The 24,658-nt window shown below is 36.7% G+C and overlaps 1 protein-coding gene across 1 annotated transcript in view; it reads right to left on the reverse strand.

The window, feature by feature from the left end:
- Window positions 1-248: 248 nt before the first annotated feature.
- SRBD1 (S1 RNA binding domain 1) overlaps window positions 249-24,658 on the reverse strand; it is a 220,320-nt gene continuing 195,910 nt past the window's right edge. Inside the window, exons 19-21 of the mRNA XM_021924804.1 lie at window positions 24,397-24,576; window positions 4,486-4,670; window positions 249-1,159 (exon numbers count right to left, since the gene is read on the reverse strand). Coding sequence (XP_021780496.1) covers window positions 870-1,159; window positions 4,486-4,670; window positions 24,397-24,576 — 655 coding nt within the window. The 3' untranslated portion in view covers window positions 249-869. The remainder of the gene's footprint in view (window positions 1,160-4,485; window positions 4,671-24,396; window positions 24,577-24,658) is intronic.

Raw genomic sequence — 24,658 nt, forward strand, 5'->3', positions numbered from 1 at the left:
CTTCATATACTTGTTTTTCTTGTCCCTTCACACCTGATCTATATTTGATCTTTAAAACGGCCATTTCTATCCCCACTTGAAGTTTAATTCTGATTTAAGAAAGGACACACTCTTCTATGCTAAGTCAAAGAAAACCATTCTTCAAATTTCCAAAGGCTTCCCTCTTCTCCAAGGGTTACATAAACCATATCTTCTTTCATCAAGACTGACTTCTAAGTCATTCACTGAATCAACATAGCAAAAACAAGTCACTAGCCACAAACCTTTATTGTTGGGGTCAGTATCTATATCCTTTTGAGAAATGTTTTGAACCATTCATTTGATGGTTACAAACACATCAAAATCTGTTTTGGTTTGCATGACAAAGGAAAAGAGATTATTGCAAAATGATGAATGAAGTCCAAAAGGCCTGATTAAAAAAAGAATCTATAAAATGGAAGGATTAAACACTGCCCAGCCCTACTGTGTCAACAAAGACTGTACAAGTCAAATCAAGAAGACAATCCCATACCAGTCCAGCAAGGCAGATGTTGGCAAGTAGAAGTTAAGCAATCTGTTACACAAAATGCAAAAGGAGTTAAAGGTAAATTACAAAAAAATAAAAACCAAAATTTTAGCCAGAAAACTATTACTACATAAAGCCATATAAGAATGCGTATTTTAGTTGTTTCCTTTAAGGGGAAAGGAAACCAAACTGTTGGTTTTCTATTAATTCAGAAGAAAAAATAAAGGAAAGTGTTTGGAAAATATTTCTGATATTAAGTGAATTATTTCTCATTTGCTACCTAAAGTTTACAAGCAACTGACTTATTCTTGTCAATCTGTAGAAATGAGAAAATAAAATCAGTGTTTGGCCTTCAGTTGGACACTCATAACACCCGAATGAGGTCCAGAGTAATCCTAGATCGGGGGACGTCAATGTTGAGTACTTGGACTTCCACCCTTTCTCCAGGGCCCAGTCCAAGGCTCCTTCTCTTCTTTGTTTTTGAAAGTTTTGCTTCTGTTACATTTCGTATAGGAATCAGTCCAGATTTCCCTACTCCTATATCCACAAAAATTCCAAAGAGAGTGGCATTCTCCACTTTGCCTGTAAGAACTGTCCCAACCTGCAGATCTTCCAGGCATACTATGCTTCTCTTGAAATCAGGTTTATCAAAATCTGTAAGGAAAGAGAAAAAAAGTAAGTGGAAAAGGTATTGTACTTCCTAAATACAATATAACTTTGTGAATAAGCACTTAATACATATTGATTATGTGCCCAGACCAATATTAAAGATTAAGGGGGGACATACAAGGAGCTGAAGACCGAGGCTTGCCTTCAGAGAACATGCATATCGGTTGGAGATAGCATTCATGCAGTAGAAACAATTCAAGAAAATTTACTTTCTTCTACAATGCTACACACTAGCATTATAATGAGGATTGAGAAGAGAGTCTTATTTTCCTCTCTGTGAAGAGGTGGTGAGAATATATATATTTGCTTAATAAATATACAAAGCTAAACTACAAACACTGAGAAAGTAAGACGTTTGGAAAACAAGAGACTGGAAGCTTTTTTTGTTTTTCTCCCAGTGCCTGGATTATTAAATTGTTTAAAGGTGGTAGAAAGTACATCAACTTTTGGTCAAATGTGGATGAAATTCAAATGTTCTTTCTTCCTCACTTCTTCCCACAAATTTGGAACTCAGAAAATCCATTCCCACCCATTTCAAATATATTTATCCAATCAACATTTATGGATTCTTGATTATCTATGACTCAGAATCCCAGACCAGGTAGTACCTAATATTCTTTCTCTTTCAATTAAATTCATCAAACATTTATTAACTCTATTATCTCCTGGCCAGGCACTCTGCTGGGTGCTACAGAAACAATGATGAAGATACAGATTTCTGTTTCCAAGTTCTTTATAGCCCTTTTTTCTTGCTTACCCCAGCATACATTTCTTTGTTCATTATTGTCCAAAAGATAGGCATAAAGTATGCCAAGGAATCATTATGGTTCTAGTTAAAAACAATGGTTTTTATGAGGGAGACAGTTAGAACTAACAGTTTAAACGGGGCTGTGGATTATCTGTGGATTCCATTTATCCATGCTCCTCTTGAAGGCCCCCTTTCCTAGGATTACTGAGTGTTGACTCTAATAACAAAGAACACATTCTATGCTTGGATCTCCTTTTACTAAGGCCTCATTTTCCCCTCCACCCATTCCATTTCCTTTTCCTCCGCAGCTGTTGGCTTTATCCTGATGACTTGTTAAAGCTATCCTTTACAGTTGTATTAACAACTGGCCACCCCTTTCTTCCCTTCCCCCAGTCCAACCATACTGATACCAAGATGTTTTAAAAATTAAGCTTTTTCCTATAAAACAAGATAAAAATCTTCTTTAAACTCCAAATTTCACCGTTGCCATGAAAAAGAGTAGGCTAAAATTGGGATTGATTCTGTGGAATTTGACCTGATGCTAAAGCAGTGAATTCCAAAAGCAAGAAACCTACTGTAATATAATATTACACTAGGCTAAGGCTGTGTCACAGCAAAGTGGAACTAAGTCACTGATCGGGGCAGAGAGGCAGGATGGTCTCCGAGACCCCATAGGCATTGTTTTTATGCTTGGAAATTCTTTGTCTCTCTCTTTTCTTGCAGAGGTCCAGCTGCTACGGATTCCCTAAGGGTTCCTGATCAGCTGCTTAGTTTAATCTTGCATGGAAAATCAGAGTCAGGAACTACTTAACATATTCCTGAAGATAGTCTGGGACACTGAGAAATCAGAAAACCCTCCATGTACCACGCAAACTTTTAACACTTTCATAGCCAAGCATTTTCAGCCCCTGTGTCTGGATAGCTTCTGATGAACCCAATTAGGGAAATTACCTAGTCACCATAGTGTTAATACACATGAGATTAATTACACCATTGATAAAACAAAAGACAGAATTATTATGAGGAAAGAATGAGGCATTAAGAAATACTTTTGAGAAAATGGAGGAAAGAGATGTAACATAAAACATCATCCATGGAAATGACCAAAATGCCCCCACAAAAGTATGGTTTCTATGCCTTCCTCACCTTAGGGACGTGTTTAGTAGTAAGATGAAAGTTCTCAGACATTTTGAAAATTGTGACTTACATTAGAGCAAATGTCAGTTCCAAAGTTTGCTTAAAGAGACCTATTTAAAACTTCACTTGCCACACTGATAAACACTGCAGTAACTGGAAAGCTCAGCCCAGAGCCCAGACGCATCTGTCTTTCTGTTCAACAACTTGGTAGTTTAATTGGACCATATAATTTGAGTGCTGATCTTTGCTGTGAGTCTACAATGCAACTGGGATAATGGAACAATCGACACTAAGACAGAAAAATGAAGATGGATGTGAAAAATCCAGTACAGGATACCTGCAGTTATAGCATTTTTTGCCAACCCGCTAATGCAAAGGATGTAGCCATACCACCTCCAAATCCAGTATTTTTGAGAACCATTGCTCTACCCAGCACTCCAGCTAAAAACCAGCCAAGAAATTCCCATCAAAGGATACCGGGCCTCCAAATGGAGATGGATTTGTCTGCTGAAACATCCACATTGGGTGGAGGACCACTAGGAGGCTTCTACTCTCACATTTTTGGCATAGTTCTTACTGGGTGTTATTTTATTTTTCTTTAACTTAAAAAAAAAAAAAAGACAAGAAAACCCTATAGAAGGAGGAATAGCACAATGAACTGGCTGGATATATTTCAAAATTTCTTTAAACCCTTTCAAAGAAGTATGTCTAACCATCTCAACACAGCCTAAACCAGAGTAAAAAGACAATGGTCTAAACATGGTATCATCAAAACTGGTTATAAGACCAATGAGCAGATTCATTTAAATCTCAGGGGTTCCTATTCAAACTTCCTCGGGAAGTAGGTCATTTGATACTGTAATTCTTTTTTACTGGGTCACTGCTCTCAACAACTATGGTTGTCATACGTCTCTCACCATCTACCTGTGCTGAAAGCTGAGAGCACTTTTAATTAGAAGGAAAATCAACAGATAGATATTATCTTATTTGTTCAGTGTGTTCATTGACATGGAATCCAAGAACTTGGAAAGCTATAATTAAGTAAGAAGATTCACCTTTTAGCTTGTGAAGGGACTGCTTTATCTTGCACTTCTGGCTCCCAGGAGATAAAAACAGCTTACAAAAGGACCATAAAAAAATGTGTGCCTCCATGCATACAGTGGTACGCGCATGATGCATTTAGTTTAGTAAATGGGAAATACACAGTGAACAAAGAGTCCAGGGAGACCACCTGGCTTCTAGTTTTGGCTCTGGATATTAACTATAATGACTCTGAAGGAAGATCACTATGCTTTAATTTTCTCATGTATAAAATGGGAGAATAATATCCATTCTGCTTACGGCATAGGATTGCTGTGAGGATCAAAGGAGATAATGGGAGCTATGCATATGCAAGGTGCTATATAATTTAAGTTCAATTGTTTACCTGTTCGAAAGTCAAAGCTTTCAGGCTGGCTGAGACCATCTATGATGACCTGTAAAGTGTGTACTGTTGTTTGCAATCTTTCTGCAATTTTCTCCATTCCTTCCTTTTCAAGGAATGAATTTATTTTTTGTTGCATTTCAGGCTTTCCAATCTCATACAGTGTCCCTCCAATGGATGACAAAAACCTGCAGTGGAAAAAATAAAAAGCCCAACACTTAACAATATTACTTCTTTTGCAGTCTCCTTATACAGATCACCCTAAAATTCATTCATCTTAGACCCATAGGTCAATCCATCAGTCTTTATTGAGAATCTATTATGTGTCCTATGCTGTAAACTGTCTTGAAAAAGAAAAGGCCAAGGGAGAAAGTGGATTAAAGTGCTATTTATCAAACGAAGCACCTGCTCAGAGTCAGCACCAAAAACCTTTTTTTTTTTTTTTTTTTTTTTTTTTTTTTTTTTTTTGAGATGGAGTCTTGCACTGTCACCTAAACTGGAGTGCAGGGGTGCGATCTCAGCTCACTGCAAGCTCCGCCTCCCAGGTTCACGCCATTCTCCTGCCTCAGCCTCCTGAGTAGCTGGGACTACAGGTGCCCACCACCACGCCCAGCTAATTTTTTATATTTTTAGTAGAGATGGGGTTTCACCGTGTTGGCCAGGGTGGTCTCAATCTCCTGACCTCATGATCTGCCCGCCTTGGACTCCCAAAGTGCTGGGATTACAGGTGTAAGCCACTGCGTCCAGCCAAAAATATTTTACAGTATAATTAGTTCATTATAAGTTTAGTGTCACATATGTTTTTAAAATGAGGCTATCTATATTTATCTCTTCCCTACAATTTCAGTTAGGAGAACATTTTAATTTAAATTAGCTAATAGGCAAACAATGAAATGATACCAAACTCCAACAAAATATGCATTAAATATTGCCAGTTTTTGAAAAATGAATTACTCTATTCATGTGTCATATCACTGCTTTTTACTTCTGTATACCCTTAATGGCAGCATTACCTGTGCAGCATACCATCAGCTGCCTTTTATAATTTTCTTTTGCTATGTTTACCATTACCTTTGATTGCAAAGCTACTTCTCAATTGCTTTCCTTTATAATTCAGTAAGAAGAAAAAATAATTAAAGGGTTAAGATGCATTTCCCTTTAATTTCATGTGAATACTGGGCTGTAGCTTACTTTCTTGACATTCCCTGGCTGGGTATTTTTCTACACCATTAAGTTCCATTTCCTATGATTAATGGCACTTTAAAAATGTCAACACAGCAATCAGGCAGATAGTGATACTAATGCCCACAAATCCTTTCCTCTAGGGATACCTCTGGAATACAAAAAGAGAAAAAGGGAATTGTTGCAGGTTTGTCTATAATCAGAATTGGGATATATCCCATTTGGCAGGTTGCTGCACTATCAAAAAAAGAATGCTTGTGATTTTAAGTATTTTTTGCATTGTTGTGTTCAACCAGAAAGGTCTCTTCACAGTGATACTCTGATAGTAATGATCTGGCATCTAGTGGAGAAAGTTCTCCCATCTCTCATTTAAGTAGGGTATCTCTTTGGATTCAAATGTGCAACACTCCTACATTATTACAGCCATACATATAGCCAAAAATAGACACACTTTATGGCATCCGACTAATTCTCTTGAGAATATATTTTGGTTAATGGTTTAATAAAAGATCAAAACGTTGGTGTTTGGTCTCCCTCTTTGAAAATGAGCTTTCATCCACACTGGTGGCCAGTGAGATAACACCGTAAGTCTGTGTGTCCGTGGCTTCCCCAGCACGGTGGAAAGGGAGCCGGTATCTCTTAGTGCTGATGGACGAACAGTAGCATACAAGGGTCCTGGTGACTGGGAACAGCTGCTGGAACTCTGACTGATGGGACAGATGACACATGACAACCTCTGCCCAAAGCAAACTTCCTTATACAACTTTCTAAATAATGCGTGCCCTGCTCTGAGCAGGCTTCCCTGGTATTCACCTTCTTGGCTTTATTGGTCTGCAACTGGCTACTTAGCGGAGAATCTTTCAAATCATCAAGATTTTGGCTTCTAACCATCTGTTAAAAATGACAAAAAGTATATTCACGCACTGTTAAGTCTAGAACCTTGAATAGCATTTTATAATAAAAGTAACTAAATGGCAGAAACTTCCCAAGGCACTGTATGAGTCTATCTTAAGGTTGCCTGCACGTGTGTGTGTGTGTGTGTGTGTGTGTGTGTGTGTGTGTCAGAGACAGAGGGAGACAGGAACTAACTGCTACCAAAGTCACTTCCCAATAAAGAATTCTGCCAAAGCGGTTGCAGATGTAACAAGAACATTGGTCTGTTGAATCTGGGTGCATATTTCATATATCATTTTCATTCTCACACCACACAAACCTGAGGGCATTGGTAACTGAAATCAATAAAAAAGCACCAACTTGTGCTCGTAGCTAACGCTTCATATTGATCAACCCTATTTTTAAACGACTACAAAGTCAAGTGCTCCTTTATTTTGAAAACTTTCTTAAAGTTAACAAGGTCACGCACACACACACAAAGAGCCAACGAGAGAGAGAGAGGAACTATAAAACGAACTGGGAATAGCATTTAGACTGACCTCTACCTTAATTAATTTTAAATATAGTCAACTGTATATGATAGAAGCAATGTTTTATGCTTAGTAGCCACTCAATAAACATGCTCCTTAAATATCCTAAGAAAAATTTATTCTACGTATTCTAAATTTCACTTCAGAATTAAGTGTGATAAGTAATATCCAATACAAAGTTTCACTTTAGAATTGAGTGTGGCAAGTAATACTCAATACAAAGTACTTTCTAGCTCAGAAGTACCAAATAAAAACACACTGCTTTATGAAGCTTGGCATACAGAAGTGAACATGTAGTGATAAATATCTGTCAGACATTATTCTAAATAGATTTTTCTCATTTAATCATGACAATGATTCTAAAAGGTAAGTATTACATCATACAGAAAAAAAAAATGAGGTTCAGGGAGTTTAACTTGCCCAAGGCCATGAAGTTATTCTAACTGGAGTTTTATGCCACATACAATATATACGTCTGTGTATAACAAGATATGTAAAATTTAAGGTGCTATATTTGGTTAAGATAGAAAATAATACTTTTGGTAATATTTTATAATTTACTGGCAGACTACTTTTAACATTATAAACACTGAGTAAACCTGCAAAGAAATTATATACATGCTTTTAAACAGAATTCTCTCAAAAGTCAATGAATTATTAAAGTCATATTCTCATTTTCTCCACTGTTTTTGGAAGGCTTTTTCAGGTTGGTAAGGACTGCTGTTTTTATTTAATATGTAATTTCATCCATCTTAGTTAAAGTAAGAAAGTAGCATAAATGCAACAAATAAGCACATCATGTTCTTTAAGCACACATCTGCACAAAGTTAAAATACAGAACTTGCAGCAGAGTACATGCTTATTTTTCAAACAGAATGCTATATAACCTAAAATGGCTAATATTTTCAACAGAAACTTCTTATAAGTACAGGGCTTTTCCCCTCAAAGAATAAGAAAAGTCTTGTAAGGCTTTTCCAAAGAATAAAAAATTCTCAAGATTCATGACTTCAGATATGGCCATTCAGTTTTATGTAATCATTTCCAGCATGGAGATTTAGGAGCTGAGGACTTGGTTCACTACATTAAAGCAACATGATACCCCACAGAGCATAGAAGAACCATGGTGATGCAACACAATCACTTTAAAAACAACTTAATATTAGCATGTGCTTTGTGGGCAAAACACATATGATTTACAACTCCACCAAGAACCATGCTATAACGGCAAAGTACATCTAGTAGTTTACCCATTCTCAACACTTTCAAGAGACTTTCCTACTTGCTTATTTTTACCCATTAGCTTTACTCAGCTTTAATGCGGTAACGCAACAAGCAAAAAATTAAATGCAAGAACACATTTTAGAAATGAATAGGTACAGGTAGACAGAACAGGTCCTAATTTGTAATACAGGTTAAATATTCAATAATTTAAAAAGAAAGCTTATACTCTAAGAAAATCTGGCCTTCTAAAAAACTATGTAAACTGTGGGGCATAAAGTTTAGTAGTAATTTGTTACTCTAAAAATCTGTTACTGTTTCTATATTTTCTCTCTATATAACATATATGTGTTACTCTAAGTATACATTTCTTTAACATTTATTACTCTCTATTTTCAAATTTACTGCTCTTAATATTAAAAATGGAATATATATTTAAGTGTGGCAAATGAGGAAAACCTGCTGCTCCTTTATGCTCTCTACAGAGGAGCTGAATTGACACAGCTGAGTATATCACGCTACCTATTTAGCTTAGCTTACAGAAGGAGCGCTGGCTCCACCACAGCTGCTGTTCTAGCAGTCAAATCAAAGGGACAGCAATGTGAATTACATTTTAATCATCATCGAGGAATCTTTTCAAACTTTTTTTAAAGACAGGGTCTTGCTCTTTCACCCAGGGGCTGTAGCAGTGGTGCAATCACAGCTCACTGCAGCCTTGGCCTTCCAGGCTCAAGCGATCCTCCTCCCTTGGCCTCCCAAGTAGCTGGAACCACAAGCCCAGCTAATTTTTAGTTTTTAAAAATGTTTTGTAGAGGTGAGGTCTCAATATGTTGCCCAGGCTGGTTTCAAACTTCTGGGCTCAAGAGATCCACCCACCTGGGGCTCCCAAAGTGCTGGGATAACAGGTGTAAGCCACTGTACCTGGCATTTTCAAATGTATAACCTCCTTGTTAAACCAAGATACTGAAATAGGCCAGAATCCTTAAAAATCTATGCTGGTGCAAAATATACAAGTAATTATAAATTCAAGTATCATTCATTTATAGAGGCCCACAGAACTACCTATTGTACTACAGAAGCTAACAGATATCTAGTGAAAATAATATTTAAATGGCATTTCTAAGCATAATAATCAACCACCAAAAGGGCAAATAATTATCCAGTAGAACTTAAGCTGAGACTGGTCTTTTTTTTTTTTTTTTCAACAGTAAATTAACATACTAAGATAAACATTTTAAAAATGTAACCCCTTCAGAAAGAGTCATCAAGTTGTCCTGAAAGCTCTTCCAGACTCTGATGAGAGAATATAGTTTTAAAATGCATGCAGCTATCTGGGCAGGGGTGGGGGCATTTTAAATGTTATTGCTTGGAACCATTTGGAGCACCTCCTGCATATATGAGTAGCAGAAAAAAAAAATAAAAGAAATGAAAAGAGAAAGATTTCCTGTCACAGATGAAGGAATGTAGTTTGCCTTCCAAAGGACTCCGTTTATAAGCATCAGACTGTTACCTGCTTCTAACTTCTGAAGAATTTACTAAACGTTTCCTGCTTTTTCAAAGATCTGTTATACATGTACAGAAACTGGATACTCATTGCATGTTGCATTCATTGTATGTAGAACACATCCTTAGAAAGCTGTTTTATTTTAGAATTTCTATTACTTAGCAATTTAGCATTACTGAACTAGAGTAAAAAAATTTTTTAAAGTGCCATTTAAAAAGTCCTGAGATAGAAATCTTCTAAAAGATTTAGGATGATCATCTTTTCAGAAATAGTTGAACAGTGCTCATATAGTTACCTCAAAAGTATCTAAGATCAGTGAAATAATAACCAACGCCATACATAACCACAGTGATTATGTAGCTTTTCCTATTTCAGAACCACTCACTTTATACTGTGTAATTATCATATAATTTAAACAAATGTACATATACATCTAAATAAGTATAAGTTGATAAAAATAGGAAAGGTGTCATGTACTGAAATGTTGCTATTATTGCTCCAAAGACATCTAAACTGTTGTAGGATTTGTCTTAGAAATAAATTTACAAGTGACACTAAAAAACCAGTCTTCTCACATTTTGAAAAATAACAAACCATTACCCTCCCAAAAGAGAACCAGGAAAAAAAAAAAAAAAATCAACAACCCAGTATTATGCAGCCTGATCACCCTCTTTCCTGTGAGTCTGGTTGTTTTCACACACCCTGCCATTCCCCCGCCCAAATGACAAAGATTTGCTAAAATCAAGGCTCTTCAAAGGAATGTGACAAAATGCTGAAACCAACTAAAAATAATTTAGAAAACCATACTCAGCTTTATTTAATAAACATTTATTTACCGTGGAGGAAGGCTCTATGAAAGATAACAGAGCCTTTGCTTTGAATGAGCTTACAATCTAATTTCAAGTAATGACAGTATAAAATAGTCTTCTGCTTTTATCTGCTGTTTTAGAGGCAGGACTTTCTGTGCAGATAAACAGATACTTTGAAAGTGCCCAGTACAGATTCATTTATTTCTCTCAAATATTTATTGTGAATGTAGATTTGCTGATAAGAAAACAAAATCTCAGAGAGATTAAGAGACTTGCCCACACATGACACTATAAGGTAGTAGCAGTGAAGGAAAAAGTTATAGCAGATTACATCTTCACTAGCATGCCTACCCTTTTACTTTGGAAGATTTTCACGCAGACAGAAGATTTATATCTCTGATAAACCTTGGCACCCAGGACCACTGCCTGGGAGCAATTTCTTACTATTTTTTAAACCAAATTCAAAAGGAAAAAGCTTTGGCTCTTTTTGAATTTCTGAATAAGAGTTGGACAAAATTAAGTTAGTGGTTTCAAAGGCTACAGACTCTCTACAGCTCAAAAACACTGTGTTTAGAATTAATGTAATTTAATTTACTGCCTGTAAAGTCATAATGTGGATTAGTGCCTGTGAATGTTTGAAAGAAGAGGGCAAATTTAAAAAGCAGTATTCAAAAACATACAGGCTCACGGTGGAAAAGCTGAAATTAAACAGACCTTGTACCACTAGGGAATAAAGCCTATGTATCAGAGGTAGAGGACTCTTCCTTAGGAAATAGCTTTTTTACTATAAATGCCATCCTGTCAAGGAATCCTCCTATCAAAAAATTTGAAAACGCTCAACATCTGCCATTTCAATAAATCCCTAGTTGTCCTCTGAATGGGCAAAAACATTGTTATTCCATTTAAAGAGTATAAACTGAGGTCAAAGAAACTCGCTTATGGTGACACTGAGAATCAGAAGACAGGCTAAGATTAAAATCCCTAGCTAGGCTGGGGGCAGGAAGGGCAGGAGGGAGATAATGGGAAACTAAATCAATAACCTACTGAGTTTCAGGCTCCAGACTGAGTGGTCTAAACTTGATGAAAAGAAAAAAAGGAGGACAGACAAATACTTTGAAGATGGAAGAGGCTGAAGCAAGCACAACTTTATGACTGGCTGGCAACTCCCTCACACTCCTCCTTCACTGGGTACTAATAGGTTGCTCCATAAACATAGGAGAGAAATCAGCATTTTCTCCAGTCTCAAAACCCAATATTAATATTCATTAACAATGTTAAATGCCTCAAATTACATCCAGATAACAGGATAAAACAACTTTTTTCCTTGGGGACCAAGCATTGTAACTCTCCTCCATTCCCTCCACCTACCTCCATTTCTTTTACTGCTTAGCTTAGCCCCTCCTCAATCACAACAAAAATAACAGCAATAATCATCATATCAACACTAGCTTATTCTGTCTAGGTGCTAAGTATTCTACATATGTTAATTAATATAGCCCCATGAGATATGGTACTATTATTATGCACATTTAACAAACAAGAAAACTGAGGTATAGAGAGGTTAAATAACATTTCCAGTTCAAACAGCCATGATTTGAATCCAGGCAGTCTGACATTTCACTGCCTCCAGACTGAGCTAGCGGAAAATGTAAAGTCTCAGGTTCTTGATCTTCCTAGTTTCCCCTACCAGCTTTGCCAGAAACCTCATGTGTGCTGTGTTTTGGAACAGTGTGTAAGACATTGGACATGACAATCAATCCATAGCCTGATCATCTAATTCTCAAGTGGGTGAAGCTTTTTCATCATTTTTCTCATTTGGAAGGGCACTTTTGAAAATATGATTGTTAGTTCCTGGGAACTACAATAAGATGTTTAGGTTTTAACTACTAACAACAACACCACACAAAGCTGGGCTCAGTGGCATACACATGTAGTCCCAGCCACTAGGGAGGATGAGGAATAGGATCATTAAGCCCAGGAGTTTGAGTACAGCCTGGGCAACATAGAGAGACCACTGTATCTTTAAAAACAAAATTCACTTTTAGTAATCTGTCCACTTAACATTTTCATATTTTAGGTTTGGCCTCTCTTTTATGATGCTATGTCTTTTTATAAGGCAATCTAATATTGTCTAGGCATAGCTCTATTAGAAATTAATGTAGGATAACTAATTGATACACATCTTATGTTATCATTTATTAAAAGCCAGGAATGAGTCTTTCTGCTTTGCTGCCAATTCTTATAAGGCAAGTCCAAGTCCAGAAAATTTTGGGCTCTTTCAAATTTGCAAATAATCTCTTAGGTCTGTTTACCTAATCATCATTTATTGTACAGCACTGGCAGTTGGATTTCTTTTCAGGCAAGCTTCCCACAAAGGAACATGTTTTTATCATTGCAGGAGTTAGCTGGCATGCCAATGCAGAACGAAGCTGTGGTGAATTTTAGATGTGGGGAGGTGTGTTAGACATATTCAGTAGGCTAATGACTCACCCGTCAGAAAAATTGCAAATTACAAGTCATGGGCCTTCTGGTGGCTCATAGTCAAAACTCTGAATATCAAATCTGTGAAAAGTCAACTGTTGCTGTTTTTTAAATAAAAACAATGTAAACTTTTTGCATTACAATCACTTATTAGTTAGAAGACTTCTTTGCTGGGCAGTAAGCTCAGGTTGGCGAGAAGGTAATGAAGTCTCTGAAGGCAATTCTCAAGGAACAGTTCAGAGATGCTAAATTCTTGAACAGGAATGGGAAAGAGACAGAGACTGTGATATGCCCACTCATTAAGGGTCTTTAGTAGTGGAAAATCTTCACTATCTGGCTTGACTTATTTTAGCTCCATGGCAGGGAGCTAGGCAGAACATTTAAAGGACCTCCCTCAATCTCAACTACTTTTTAGCTCAGGGCACCAGTTAGGATGCTTTATATTCATTTATCTCATGACGGAATCCTTGTGTATCTATTGGGTTAATCTACTTTTGGTTCTAAAAACCTGACATGAGTTTTTAGTAAATTAAAGAAAAACACTGCTTGGCTTTTGTACAGAAGTTTCTTCCCTCCCCAAATAAATATTTCGCTAGGTTATATGATTATTCCTGTCCCAGACCTGAATTTTACATTCACGGCTGTCTACTCTCTGACACTTTTCAACATTGATTGTAAGGGTCACAAATAAGCACATCAGCAGAAACAAAGGAAATCCTATAGCACAAATATCACGTACAAGTACTGATACAAATCATTCCTTGATATACATTTACCTGGTCCATTCCAATGCGACTGCATGTGATATTCCTTCTACACAGGCTGTTAACCACTTATAGAAACTAGTATTAGAATTCCTCCCTAATGGGAAAAATTGAAATAACAAATACTAGCTAATGCTTTATCAAAATGAGTGCCAAGTGACAGTCTTGACATTAAATTTCCTGATATTTTTCAAGTTAAATCAAGAGCACAACCACTTTCAAGCTTAACTATCTGGAGTGAATCAAATTCTTAATGCAGCAGATTCTCTGGGAGAGTGCCAGGTCTCACTGTGACACATACAAATCAGCATCATCTGCAGCACCAAGCACTACTCCTGGCACCTTATTCAAGAAAAGAGGAAATCAGATACCTGCCTTAGCTCTCTGGATCAACCCAAATGGTATGACAAAAACAGAGGGGGTAGTAGTGGGGGAAGTAACCCCTAAATAGGCTGTTTCTGGGTCTCATTCTACTAATATAGCAGCAATTTTACTTATGGTTTATGGTACACAACACAATGAACTCACTCAAACACACAGACATGAGAGTTTCTGGATGATGACAGAAAATGGTAAGAAATCCTCTTTCATGGTCTCTAGTCCTGTAGTCTGCAAAATCTAGGAGGGCCTTGGCCCTTCACAATGCTCTGCGAAGGCAAACGGGATTCAGTTCGGGGAGGTCATGAAATTTTTTCAATCCACAAGAGATTCTGGAAGAAGTACTTACACAACATGTAGGACAAGCAATGTTAGGAAAGGATGATCTATGTGTTCTACCAACAGTTTTGTTTATAAAACTGCATTGACCACAGCCAGTTTAGATTATAGGAAAAAAAAAATACATGAATTAAAGTAAAGCTAAACATTTCATTTTGTTCTACTGAAGTTATCAGTTCCTGAGTCGTTCCCTTCCTCAGTGTTCTTTTATGTAGTCATCTTTCATTATTAATTTCTATCATTTATTTTCTCATTAAACAAACATTGCCATATCAGTATTTGTCAGGTGCTAGGGATAGAGAGGTAAAACAGGCTCTTATGATCCATGCCCTATTGGAGCTTATAGCCTATAATTATAAACTAACCTGAAATTTAATTGTCACTAGCCTAGCAAATCTGGTGCCAAATTTTCAGATGCATTATTTATTTTGCAGAGACAAGGATAATTGAAGGAGCTCATGGCTTTACTATGATATTCTACTATGTTATACTCCTTTTTGACCATCTGAGCATATTATGAGTAAGTGGGGTATGGTGGAGTAACCAAGGGGTACATCAAAAGCAGCTTTTTAATTAAAAAAATTAACATTATTTTTCTTGCTTTTATGCAAGATGTGTCTCAAGATTCCTGATCTCTAAGATCAGTTCAGTGTTCCCCATATTCTTTCTATTCTTATTTTAATATTTACTCTGAATTTTGTTGATGATTTTATGCATCATTTAGAATGTGAGGAGCACTGTGGCAGGGGCTGAAGACTATAAAAATGAATAGAGGTGATTTATGCCCTCAAAGAGCCTCCCAAAGTAGGAAGGATATAACTTATACTCACAGATACCATAATAGGGGTAAGAAATTAGTAAATGCCCTTAGTGAAGCATAAAGGTTGTTCAAGGAGAAGGATCTCATTTTCAGCTAAGGATATCTTGTCAAACCAAAGATGATTTCAAGGCTCTGAACTGAGAAACTGAAAGGATGAACTGAAATAATCTGAGATGAAAAAGATTGTAGTTGAAGATTTTGGGGAGAGATGGGTTCAGATTTAGGCATGTTAGGTTTGAGATCTTAAGTAGGCAGATACAGTTTGGAAGAGTGGTTTGGGCTAAGAATATAAATTTTGGAGTCATGTGCTTATGGTAGTCCTTAGAGCCATGAGACCAGATGAGATCACTATGGGAATGATCACTGTTTAGTTCTTTAACTTTTCCCTTTTCCACTCCCCTCCAATACAGTGAGTTTCCACTTCATCCTCCACAGTGTCTCTAGCATTCATATTATTTTTGCCATTTGTAACCAGTTACTAATTTTCATATCCTTCATCCAATCTTTCAGTAAATCCTATTGACTCTACTTTTAAAGTATATCCAGAATCTGAACACTTCTCACCATATCTTCTGCTGTATCATCTGGGTCTCAGTCATCATCTTTCTCTTGGATTACAGCAATTAGTTTAACTGGTCTCCCTGCTTCTACCACTGCCCCTTACAGTGGACTTAAAACAGCAGACAAGGGGTCCTTTTAACATGTAAATCGGATCATATCACTCTTTCAGAACTATAGTCAAGCCCCTATAATAGCCTCCCAATGCCCTTTTGACTCAATCTCCTATTTTTCTCTCCCTTGCTCACTCTGCTCTGGCCACACTGGCTGCCTTGTTATTCTTTGAACATGTCATGCCTGCTCCCACATTTGAACCTTCAAATGTGGCTCCTCTTCCTGGAACTCTCTCAAGATATCTGCACAGCTCTTTCCTCCATCAAGACTTTTCTCAAATGTCACCAAGTCAATGAGGCCTATGATGACTACCCTACTTAAATTTTCAAACCCTTACCCACAATCCTGGCAATCCCTATCCCATTACTCTGCTCTTTCCCTGTTTCCCACAACATTTTATCACACTGTATAATTTATTTATTATGTTGGTTGTATACTGTGTCTCTTTGAGAGCAGGGACCTTTGAATGTGTTCCAAGATTGCATAACAGTACTTGGAATATAGCAATCACTCAAAAGACTTTTTCAAATGAATGATTCTGTCAGTTCTAGCCTAAGTTAATGGAAAGAGATTCCTGCCATTAACCATTCACTACTGAGCCTTTTTGTTTGTCTTGTCTTTGTGTGGGGCTAGTGAGGAAGATGGAGATGGAAGATAAGAGAAGATGGAGTTGCAAAAGGAGAGACAAAGGGGGGTGGTACAAGTTTCAATTTTAGATACATAGAGTTTCCATTGCTAAGATACTCATGAGAAAATCTCTCACAGACAAATGGAAAGGTTGGGCTAGAGTTTAGAAAGGCCTGGACTAGGGATGTTAAGACACAGGATTTGAATTATATAGTCTAAGACATACAGATGGTCATGTGTATGGGTAGAATCATCCAAGGCAGCAAGTAGAACAACTAGAAAAGAAGATGAAGATCAAAAGCTTGAAGAATATATACATCTACAGGGCCACAGGAGAAAGAAAAACCACAGACAGTATAAAAGTCATGGTAGAAGGTCGGTAAGTTGATAGTGTCAAATGTGGCAGAATGGGTAAAAGAGTTAAGAATGGAAAGGAGGTGACTGATGATTAGTTGAGAAAATAATTTCGGAAGAGGAGTAAGGATAGAAGCCAATCTGTAAGGGACTGGGAGAAAGCAGGCAGAAAGAATTAGAGGCAGATAGTTCTGAGAGGGTCAGCAATGAAAAGAAGGAGCAATGAGTTAGAAGGTCTAAGGGAAAGTAAGATAAAAGGTGGCCACAGCTTCCAGCTTTTCATGAGTGAGGAATAGGCAGACCCCAGCAATAATACATCTCTGGCCAAAAATGATGAGAAGAAGTGAAGACATTAAAGATACAAGAGACAGTCACAAAGCTTTATAAAGCTATTATAAAAAATCTTATACATTTGGCTGCCACCCCCCCCACCCCTAACATTTAGAGGTGAGGCAATTAAGACACAGAGATCAATACAATGGGCAAGGTCAGGAGTCCTCAGCAACAACCTGGAAGAAGTCAGGGTGGGGAAGGAAAGAGAATCAAGATATGGAGGAGCAGTGTAGGGTTACAAGACCCTGAAACAAGTAAAAGGAATTTAGAATAGAATGGCTTCAAAGAACTATTGAGGGAAAATCTATCTGTAGCAACAGTGTAGAGCAATACTCTAAATCCCATGTTTCCCTTATATCTTCTATAATATGGGTTCTCTTGCCATATTTAATTGACATTCTACCTCCATTCTCCTGCTGAAAACCTTGCTCTGGCTCCAGGATGAACACGCTACTCCTGTTCTGTACCATACTCCTCTCCTAAAATAAGAATATAGCAAACACATGCCTCATATAAAAAACATGATGGAAGGGAATTATTTTTAATGGAATATTTTCAGGAAACAGCATATCTGCAGCAGAACAGCATAAAATTCTACATATTCTAGAGAAGAATCCATTTCCAACATATCCCTTAATAAAATAAATCAGCAAAGTTTCCTTTATTGGAGGGGGTAATGTTTTCTTGAGAGAAAAGGCAGTGTCCAATTTCAGCCATGTGATGATCGAGAATAACACTCAAAGACAGCATATTCCAGATACTTTTTTTTTTTCCCTTAAGAAGCACATTTAACACAAGCCCTGTTATTTTTCTGTACAGAATAACACATAGAGTCTTTCGGGTACAATACCTTTAACTGAAAAGACCATTATGATTTCATTAAAATCTGGCTGCAAGCTAGCTTTTTCATTGTAGCCTAGTTAAGAGCTCAAGCTTTAAAGTGACACAGATCTAGTTCAAATCTTGGTTCTACTAGCTAAGTTAGCTTAGACAATTTACTTACCCTATCTGAGACTGTATACTTGAAGAAGTGGGAATAATAATAGTACCATAGTACCAACCTCATAGGGTTGCTGTGTAAGGTTTAAACATGATGATGCTTCTAACATGCTTGGTAATGAGGAAGTAGTCATTGAAAGTTGTTTGTACTGGACCATTAACTATTCCAAAGCCGGCCTGAGCTATATTTTTCTGTCTCCAATCTTTTAAGTGCCTCTTTCTACAGAATGAAATCCTTAAAAACCTAGCCTAAATGTAACCTTCTGCATAAAACTTTACAAGATTCCCCTATCTGGAAATGAGTTCTTTTTCCTGGGAGCAACCTTTATGCTTCACGAAGGGTACTTTCTAATTGTTCAGCACTACTGTGATATCTGTGAATGTAAGTTTTATCCTCCCCAAGGAGTTATTGGGCTCCTTGAGAGTATAGTCACCTCTATTCATTTTTATATACTGCAGCCCCTACCACAGTGCTCTATACATTCTAAGTGATGAATAAAGTCATCACCAACAAAATTCAGAGTAATTATTAAAATAAAGAACACAAAGAATATGGGGAACACTGAACTGATGATCTTAGAGATGAGGGCTCTTAAGACACAACTTGCATAAAAACCAAAAAAAGTTTTACTTCATAACAATTAAACATTCATATTTCAAAAACGTAACATTATAAGCAGATACAAAAGGTGAACAAGTAGAAAAACAATGCCAGTCCATAAAACAAAGGGCTTTAATATACAAAGAACTCATACATAAGGCTTTTTAAAAATTATATAAATAATAAACATAAACAAAAAAGTTGACTTTCTTTAAACCACTAAATAACTCAGGCTATAAAATATCATAATCTCAATTTTCCTAAAAACACATATGAGACAGACTACCATAAACACGAAAGGAAAGATGTAATCATGTTACATTTTGATGTATTTGTGTGGGTGATATTATGGAAGGGTGACATTAAAGGCATTTAATTTCCAATAGTTTTCTGATACAACTAAAACATGAAATGTACTGCAACAAAAATTCTTTTAATAGAACTGAAATCAAACCAATGATGACCTAACCACATCTTAAATGGGCTTTTTTTCTTCCCTGGGAAGACACTTGTATGAGAATATATAGAGAGTATGAACGACCTATGATGGGTGATGTTTAAACTAAGCGTACTTGATAGCCAGAAATTGCTCTCGCAGTTCCAAACTGGATGATGGGGATGGCAAGATAAATTGCTAATTTCACCTCTAGGTTTAACACTTGATCTTAGCCAAAAGGCTGAGAAGCGATAATCTCTAGGTTTTAGAGGTCAGGGGTTGGACTGCAACAGAAGAAATTTCCCATTAACTAGTTCACAAATACCTTCCTTCTGAGAGACAAGCACAGTTCCAAAGGAAACAGACAAAAGGGTGAAGTCACTAGCAGGGCATTTATATTTCACATGCAGAAACTGGACCATATAAAAGTTGGCCAAAAAAAGTCCTGTTTAACAGGAGAAATTCAAGATTTTTCAGGTTTGAACACTGCTGATGGCATTATAAATCAGTGTGTTACTTGGTGATGTATTTCAAGAGCCACAGAAACTTTCAGGCCCTTTAATAGAGTAATTCTACTTCTAGGAATGCATCATAATGAACCACTATTAGCGCTACTATAGCTAAAATAAGTTACAGTTCAATCACTTGATGAAACATTAAGCTTTTAATGAGAGGAATATGTAGAAACAAAAAACAGTGCTTACAATAGAAAGCAAATTGACAAAAATTGAGAAACTTCTAAACCATATTATAATCAGATTATGGAAACAAACAAAAACATACATTATAAAAGATACTGGCTGGATGCAGTGGCTCACGCCTGTAATCCCAGCACTTTGGGAGGCCGAGTAGGAGGACTGCCTAAGCGCAGGAGTTCAAGACTAGCCTGGGCAACATGGTGAAGCCCCGTTTCTACTAAAAATACAAAAATTAGCTGGGCATGGTGGCACAGCACATGCCTGTAGTCCCAGCTATTTGGGGCTGAGGTGGGAGGATTGCTTGAGCTCAGGAGGTTGAGGCTGCAATAAGCCAAGATCACACCACTGCACTCCTGCCTGTGTGACAAAGTGAGACCCTGTCCACATTCCCTCCGATCCCCACCCGCCCCTAAAAAAGATAGTGATTTACACGGAACAAAATAATGTAGTCCCCATGTACAGCTCAGAATTACTGCAAGAAGTCTATGAAACCCTATGCACATATGCACCTTCTCATCAAACACTAAAAAGACAAATACTATGGAACCACAATTTTTTTACATTAAAAAAAAATCAGAACCATGTCCCAAAGTTGAGAACAAGACAAGGATATCTGCTCTCACCATTCCTATTCAACACTGTACTGAAGGTCCCGGCCATTGCAATAGGCAAAAAGAAAAAAAGAAAAAAGAATAAAGTAAAGAAAAATAAGAAGCATGAAGATTAAAATGGAGGAAGTAAGTTTTAATATAGTTACTGATGATATAACTGCTTATATAGGAGAACTTAAGGAATCTACAAATACCTAGTAGAACTAGTAAGTGAATTTAACAAGTCTGCAGGATATAAGGTTATTATACAAAACTCATATTTTTATATATTAGCAACAAACAAGTAGAAGCAAATTTTAAAAACTCCATTTACAATAGTGTTGAAAAACATATAATACATTTAATAAAACACACGCAAAACCTGTACACTGAAAAACTAAAAGACACTGCTTAGAGAAATAAGGCCTAAATAAATGCTAAGATATAATAAGTTCATGGTCCAAAAGAATTGATAAATATTATTAAGACAGCAATAAGACATCTCTTTTGGTCTCTAAAAAAAAGAGGTAAACCACAAACTGGGAAAAAATATTCATGAATCATATATTTGACAAAGTACATTTTTATATATGCAGGATATATTAAAAACCCCCAAAACTCAATAATAAAAGGGCAAACAATTCAATTAGAAAATGGCCAAATAATATGAACAAATATTTCACAAAGAAGATATACAAATGACTAGTAAGCACATTAGAAAGTGTTCAATGTTGCCAGGGAAATGCAAATTAAAACCACGTAGATCTTTCTACACGCATTAGAATGGCTAACAACTACCTAACATCATATGACAAAAATGCGAGGCAACCAGAATTCTCATGGTGAAAGTGTAAAATGTGAAATGGTACAACCAGAGGGATTCTAAGAAAACTAAACTTTCATCAGACTTCATGACTTATCAATTCCTCTCCTAGGTATTTTTCTAAGATAAATGAAAACAAAGGTCAAAGGCAACAAAAAAACTGTGCAAGAATATTCACAGCAGTTTTACTCAGAATGGCCAAAGACTGGAAATAAGCAAGGTTCATGTGATATTGGGAAATACATATCTGGCTTTCCTCCCATTTCCCTGCAAAAAGCTCCTAAAACCTTTGGAATCTCCAGAGTGATAGATAAGAGTGTATTTTGTATGACATGACTGGTAGCTGGGGTCCCCTAGATAGCTTCATAATAGGGGACGGTCACCAGAAAAACCAAACAAGTGAGTAGAGGGGTTGTCACTTTCGGCTCCAGACCCTCAACTTCCAGGGAGGGGAGAAGGGATGAAAGTTGAGTTGATCACTAACAGTCAATGATTCAATCGTGCCTATGTAATGAAACCTACTAAAAACCCAAAAGCCTGGGTTCCAATGAGCTTCTAGAGAGCTCAACACCTGGAGGTTCCTAGAGGGTAGTATGCCTACGCAGAAGTTCCACATCCTTCCTCCCATATGCCTTTCCCCTCTACCTTTCCCTATATATCTTCTCCATCTGGCTGTTCATCTGTATCCTTTGTAATATCCTTTATAATAAATGGATGAACATTAAGTAGATGTTTCCCTGAGTTCTGTAAACTGGCAAATCAATTGAACTCCAGGGTCGTAGGAATCCTGAAGTTATAGGTCACAAACCAGGCGCCTGAAGTCGGGAGTAATCTTATAGTACTGAACCCTCAACCTGTGGGATCTGACACTATCTCCAGGTAGACAGTGTCAGAAATTAACTGAATTAGAGGACACCCAGGTGATGTCTGCTGGATAATCTGCTGCAGAACTGACTGGTTGGAGGGGAGAAATCCCTACATATTTTGGTGACCAGAGGCCACAGAAGTGTTCTACGTTGTACCGAATGTAGAGAGTATAAAAAAACAGTTTGGTATTTCCTGTACCTCTTAGATTAATACGAAAATAGATTAACAGGAAAATAGATAAGCTGTGGTATATTCACACAATGGAATATAACTAAGCAATAAAAAATAAGCTACTGATACTTGTTACAACACAGATAAATCGCTAAATATGATGCTGAAAGAAGCCTTACACAGATGAGTACAACTGTATGGTAGAGGGAGAAAACTAATCCTTGGTAGAAAAAAATCAAAACAAGTAGTTACCTCTGGGAGGCTGAGGCAGTAACTGATTGGAAAAGGTATAATGGAACGTTTTCAAATAGAAATGTTCCTGATCTCAACAGCAGTTTGGTTACACAGATGTAGGTATTTGTCAAAATTCAGCTAATACAAACTTAAAATTTAATTGTATGTAAATGTGACCTCAAAAGAAAAAAATTGTAAAGAATTATCAAATTGTAGTTAATTATTTGAATGTTGACGTATTTAGTGCAAAGTGTACCAATGTCTGCAACCTTCTTCGAAATGCATCAAAAACATAAGATGGGCCAGGGGCAGTGGCGCATGCCTGTAATCCCAGCTCTTTGGGAGGCCAAGGTGGGCGGATCACTCCAGTCCAGGAGTTTGAAACCAGCCTGGACAACATAGCGAAACTCCGTCTCTACTAAAAATATAAAAAATTAGCCAGACCATGGTGCTGTACACCTGTAACTCCAGCTACTCAGGAGGCTGAGGCGTGAGAATCACTTGAAGCCAGGAGGCAGAGGTTGCTGTGAGCCAAGATCACACCACTGCACTGGATGACAGAAAGACCTTGTCTCAAAAACAAAACAGAACAAAACAAAACAAAAAAAGATGGATGGACAAGTAGATGGATATGTAGAAAAACAAATATAGTAAAACGTTAATGATAAAATCTAGGTGTGGCTATATAGGAATTCACTGTAAAATTTTTGTTTCCAATTTTTCTGTATGGTTAAATTTTTTCATCATAAAACTTTTGGGGGAAATCACGAACCAGCTGGATGTTGACAGAATATTATTTTTTACTTCTTTTTTCTAAGTTTTCTATAATATACTATAGTCTTTTAAAATATTTTTAAAAGAAAGCAAATTAATGACCTAATGACATTTACTAAAATAATCAAATACAAGTGATTTTAAAACAAAAATCTCATTTTAGATTCAATAAAAGTCAAAATATTCACTATATTTCTTATACTGTCATATAATTCAGTAAGAATCTTTTAAAAATGTCATTATGTAGCAAGTCACTGTTTTTGAACTAATTAAAAAAATTTAAAACTAATTAAATATGCTATTAAAAAGTTTTTTCTTTTTATGCCTTAAACTTCCCTTATACTCAAAAGCTTCCCCCATGTCATCCTGTTAATGTATACTCACTAAAAGTACATCATTTCTTAGATTTTAATAACCAATAACCAATAAAAATATTACTTAAGAAAGCTGAGTTGGCTGTATACTTTCAAAAGGGTTTTATCTTTAGAAAAGCACAAGTTTTATGCCAGGTTCTAGTCAGTTGTGTCTTGTTAATTTCCAAAACAAACAGAGGGGAGTGCCATGCAATTTCCATTACACACACTTCACCATTAGTATCAGGGTTTATTAGCTTGACAATGCTCCAGGAGTAATGGCTTCATTCCTCACTGAAATAAAATAATGTGCCACATAACTCAGCAATGCAGAACTTCTGAAAAATGTTGTCACATTAAACATGGTCATATTTTTCAGTTTCCATTATGCCAAAACAAAGGCCATTTGCTGTAAAGAACTCACTCTGGATATGGAGAATTTCCACATGGGCCTCAGACTTACCTCATTGCTATGTCATATGATTCTGGATGAATACAAGTTTGGTCCAAAGGATTTGGCTTCAGTAAAACATTCACTGCAGTTTTGCTCTTCTTTTTGCCCTGCTTCTCATTTGTGACCTCAATGTCTGCTGAAGATGTAACAGCAACTCCTCGAATTTGGCCTGAAGATTCAGTTTGCTGACTATGTAAAACCAGAAAAAACCACATTTATAAAAAGGGGAAGGTTGGGTAGAAAAGTCTTCAAATTAAAATGTGCTTATTTC

Source organism: Papio anubis, chromosome 14, assembly GCF_008728515.1.
Source record: "Papio anubis isolate 15944 chromosome 14, Panubis1.0, whole genome shotgun sequence".
NCBI classification, from domain to species: domain Eukaryota; kingdom Metazoa; phylum Chordata; class Mammalia; order Primates; family Cercopithecidae; genus Papio; species Papio anubis.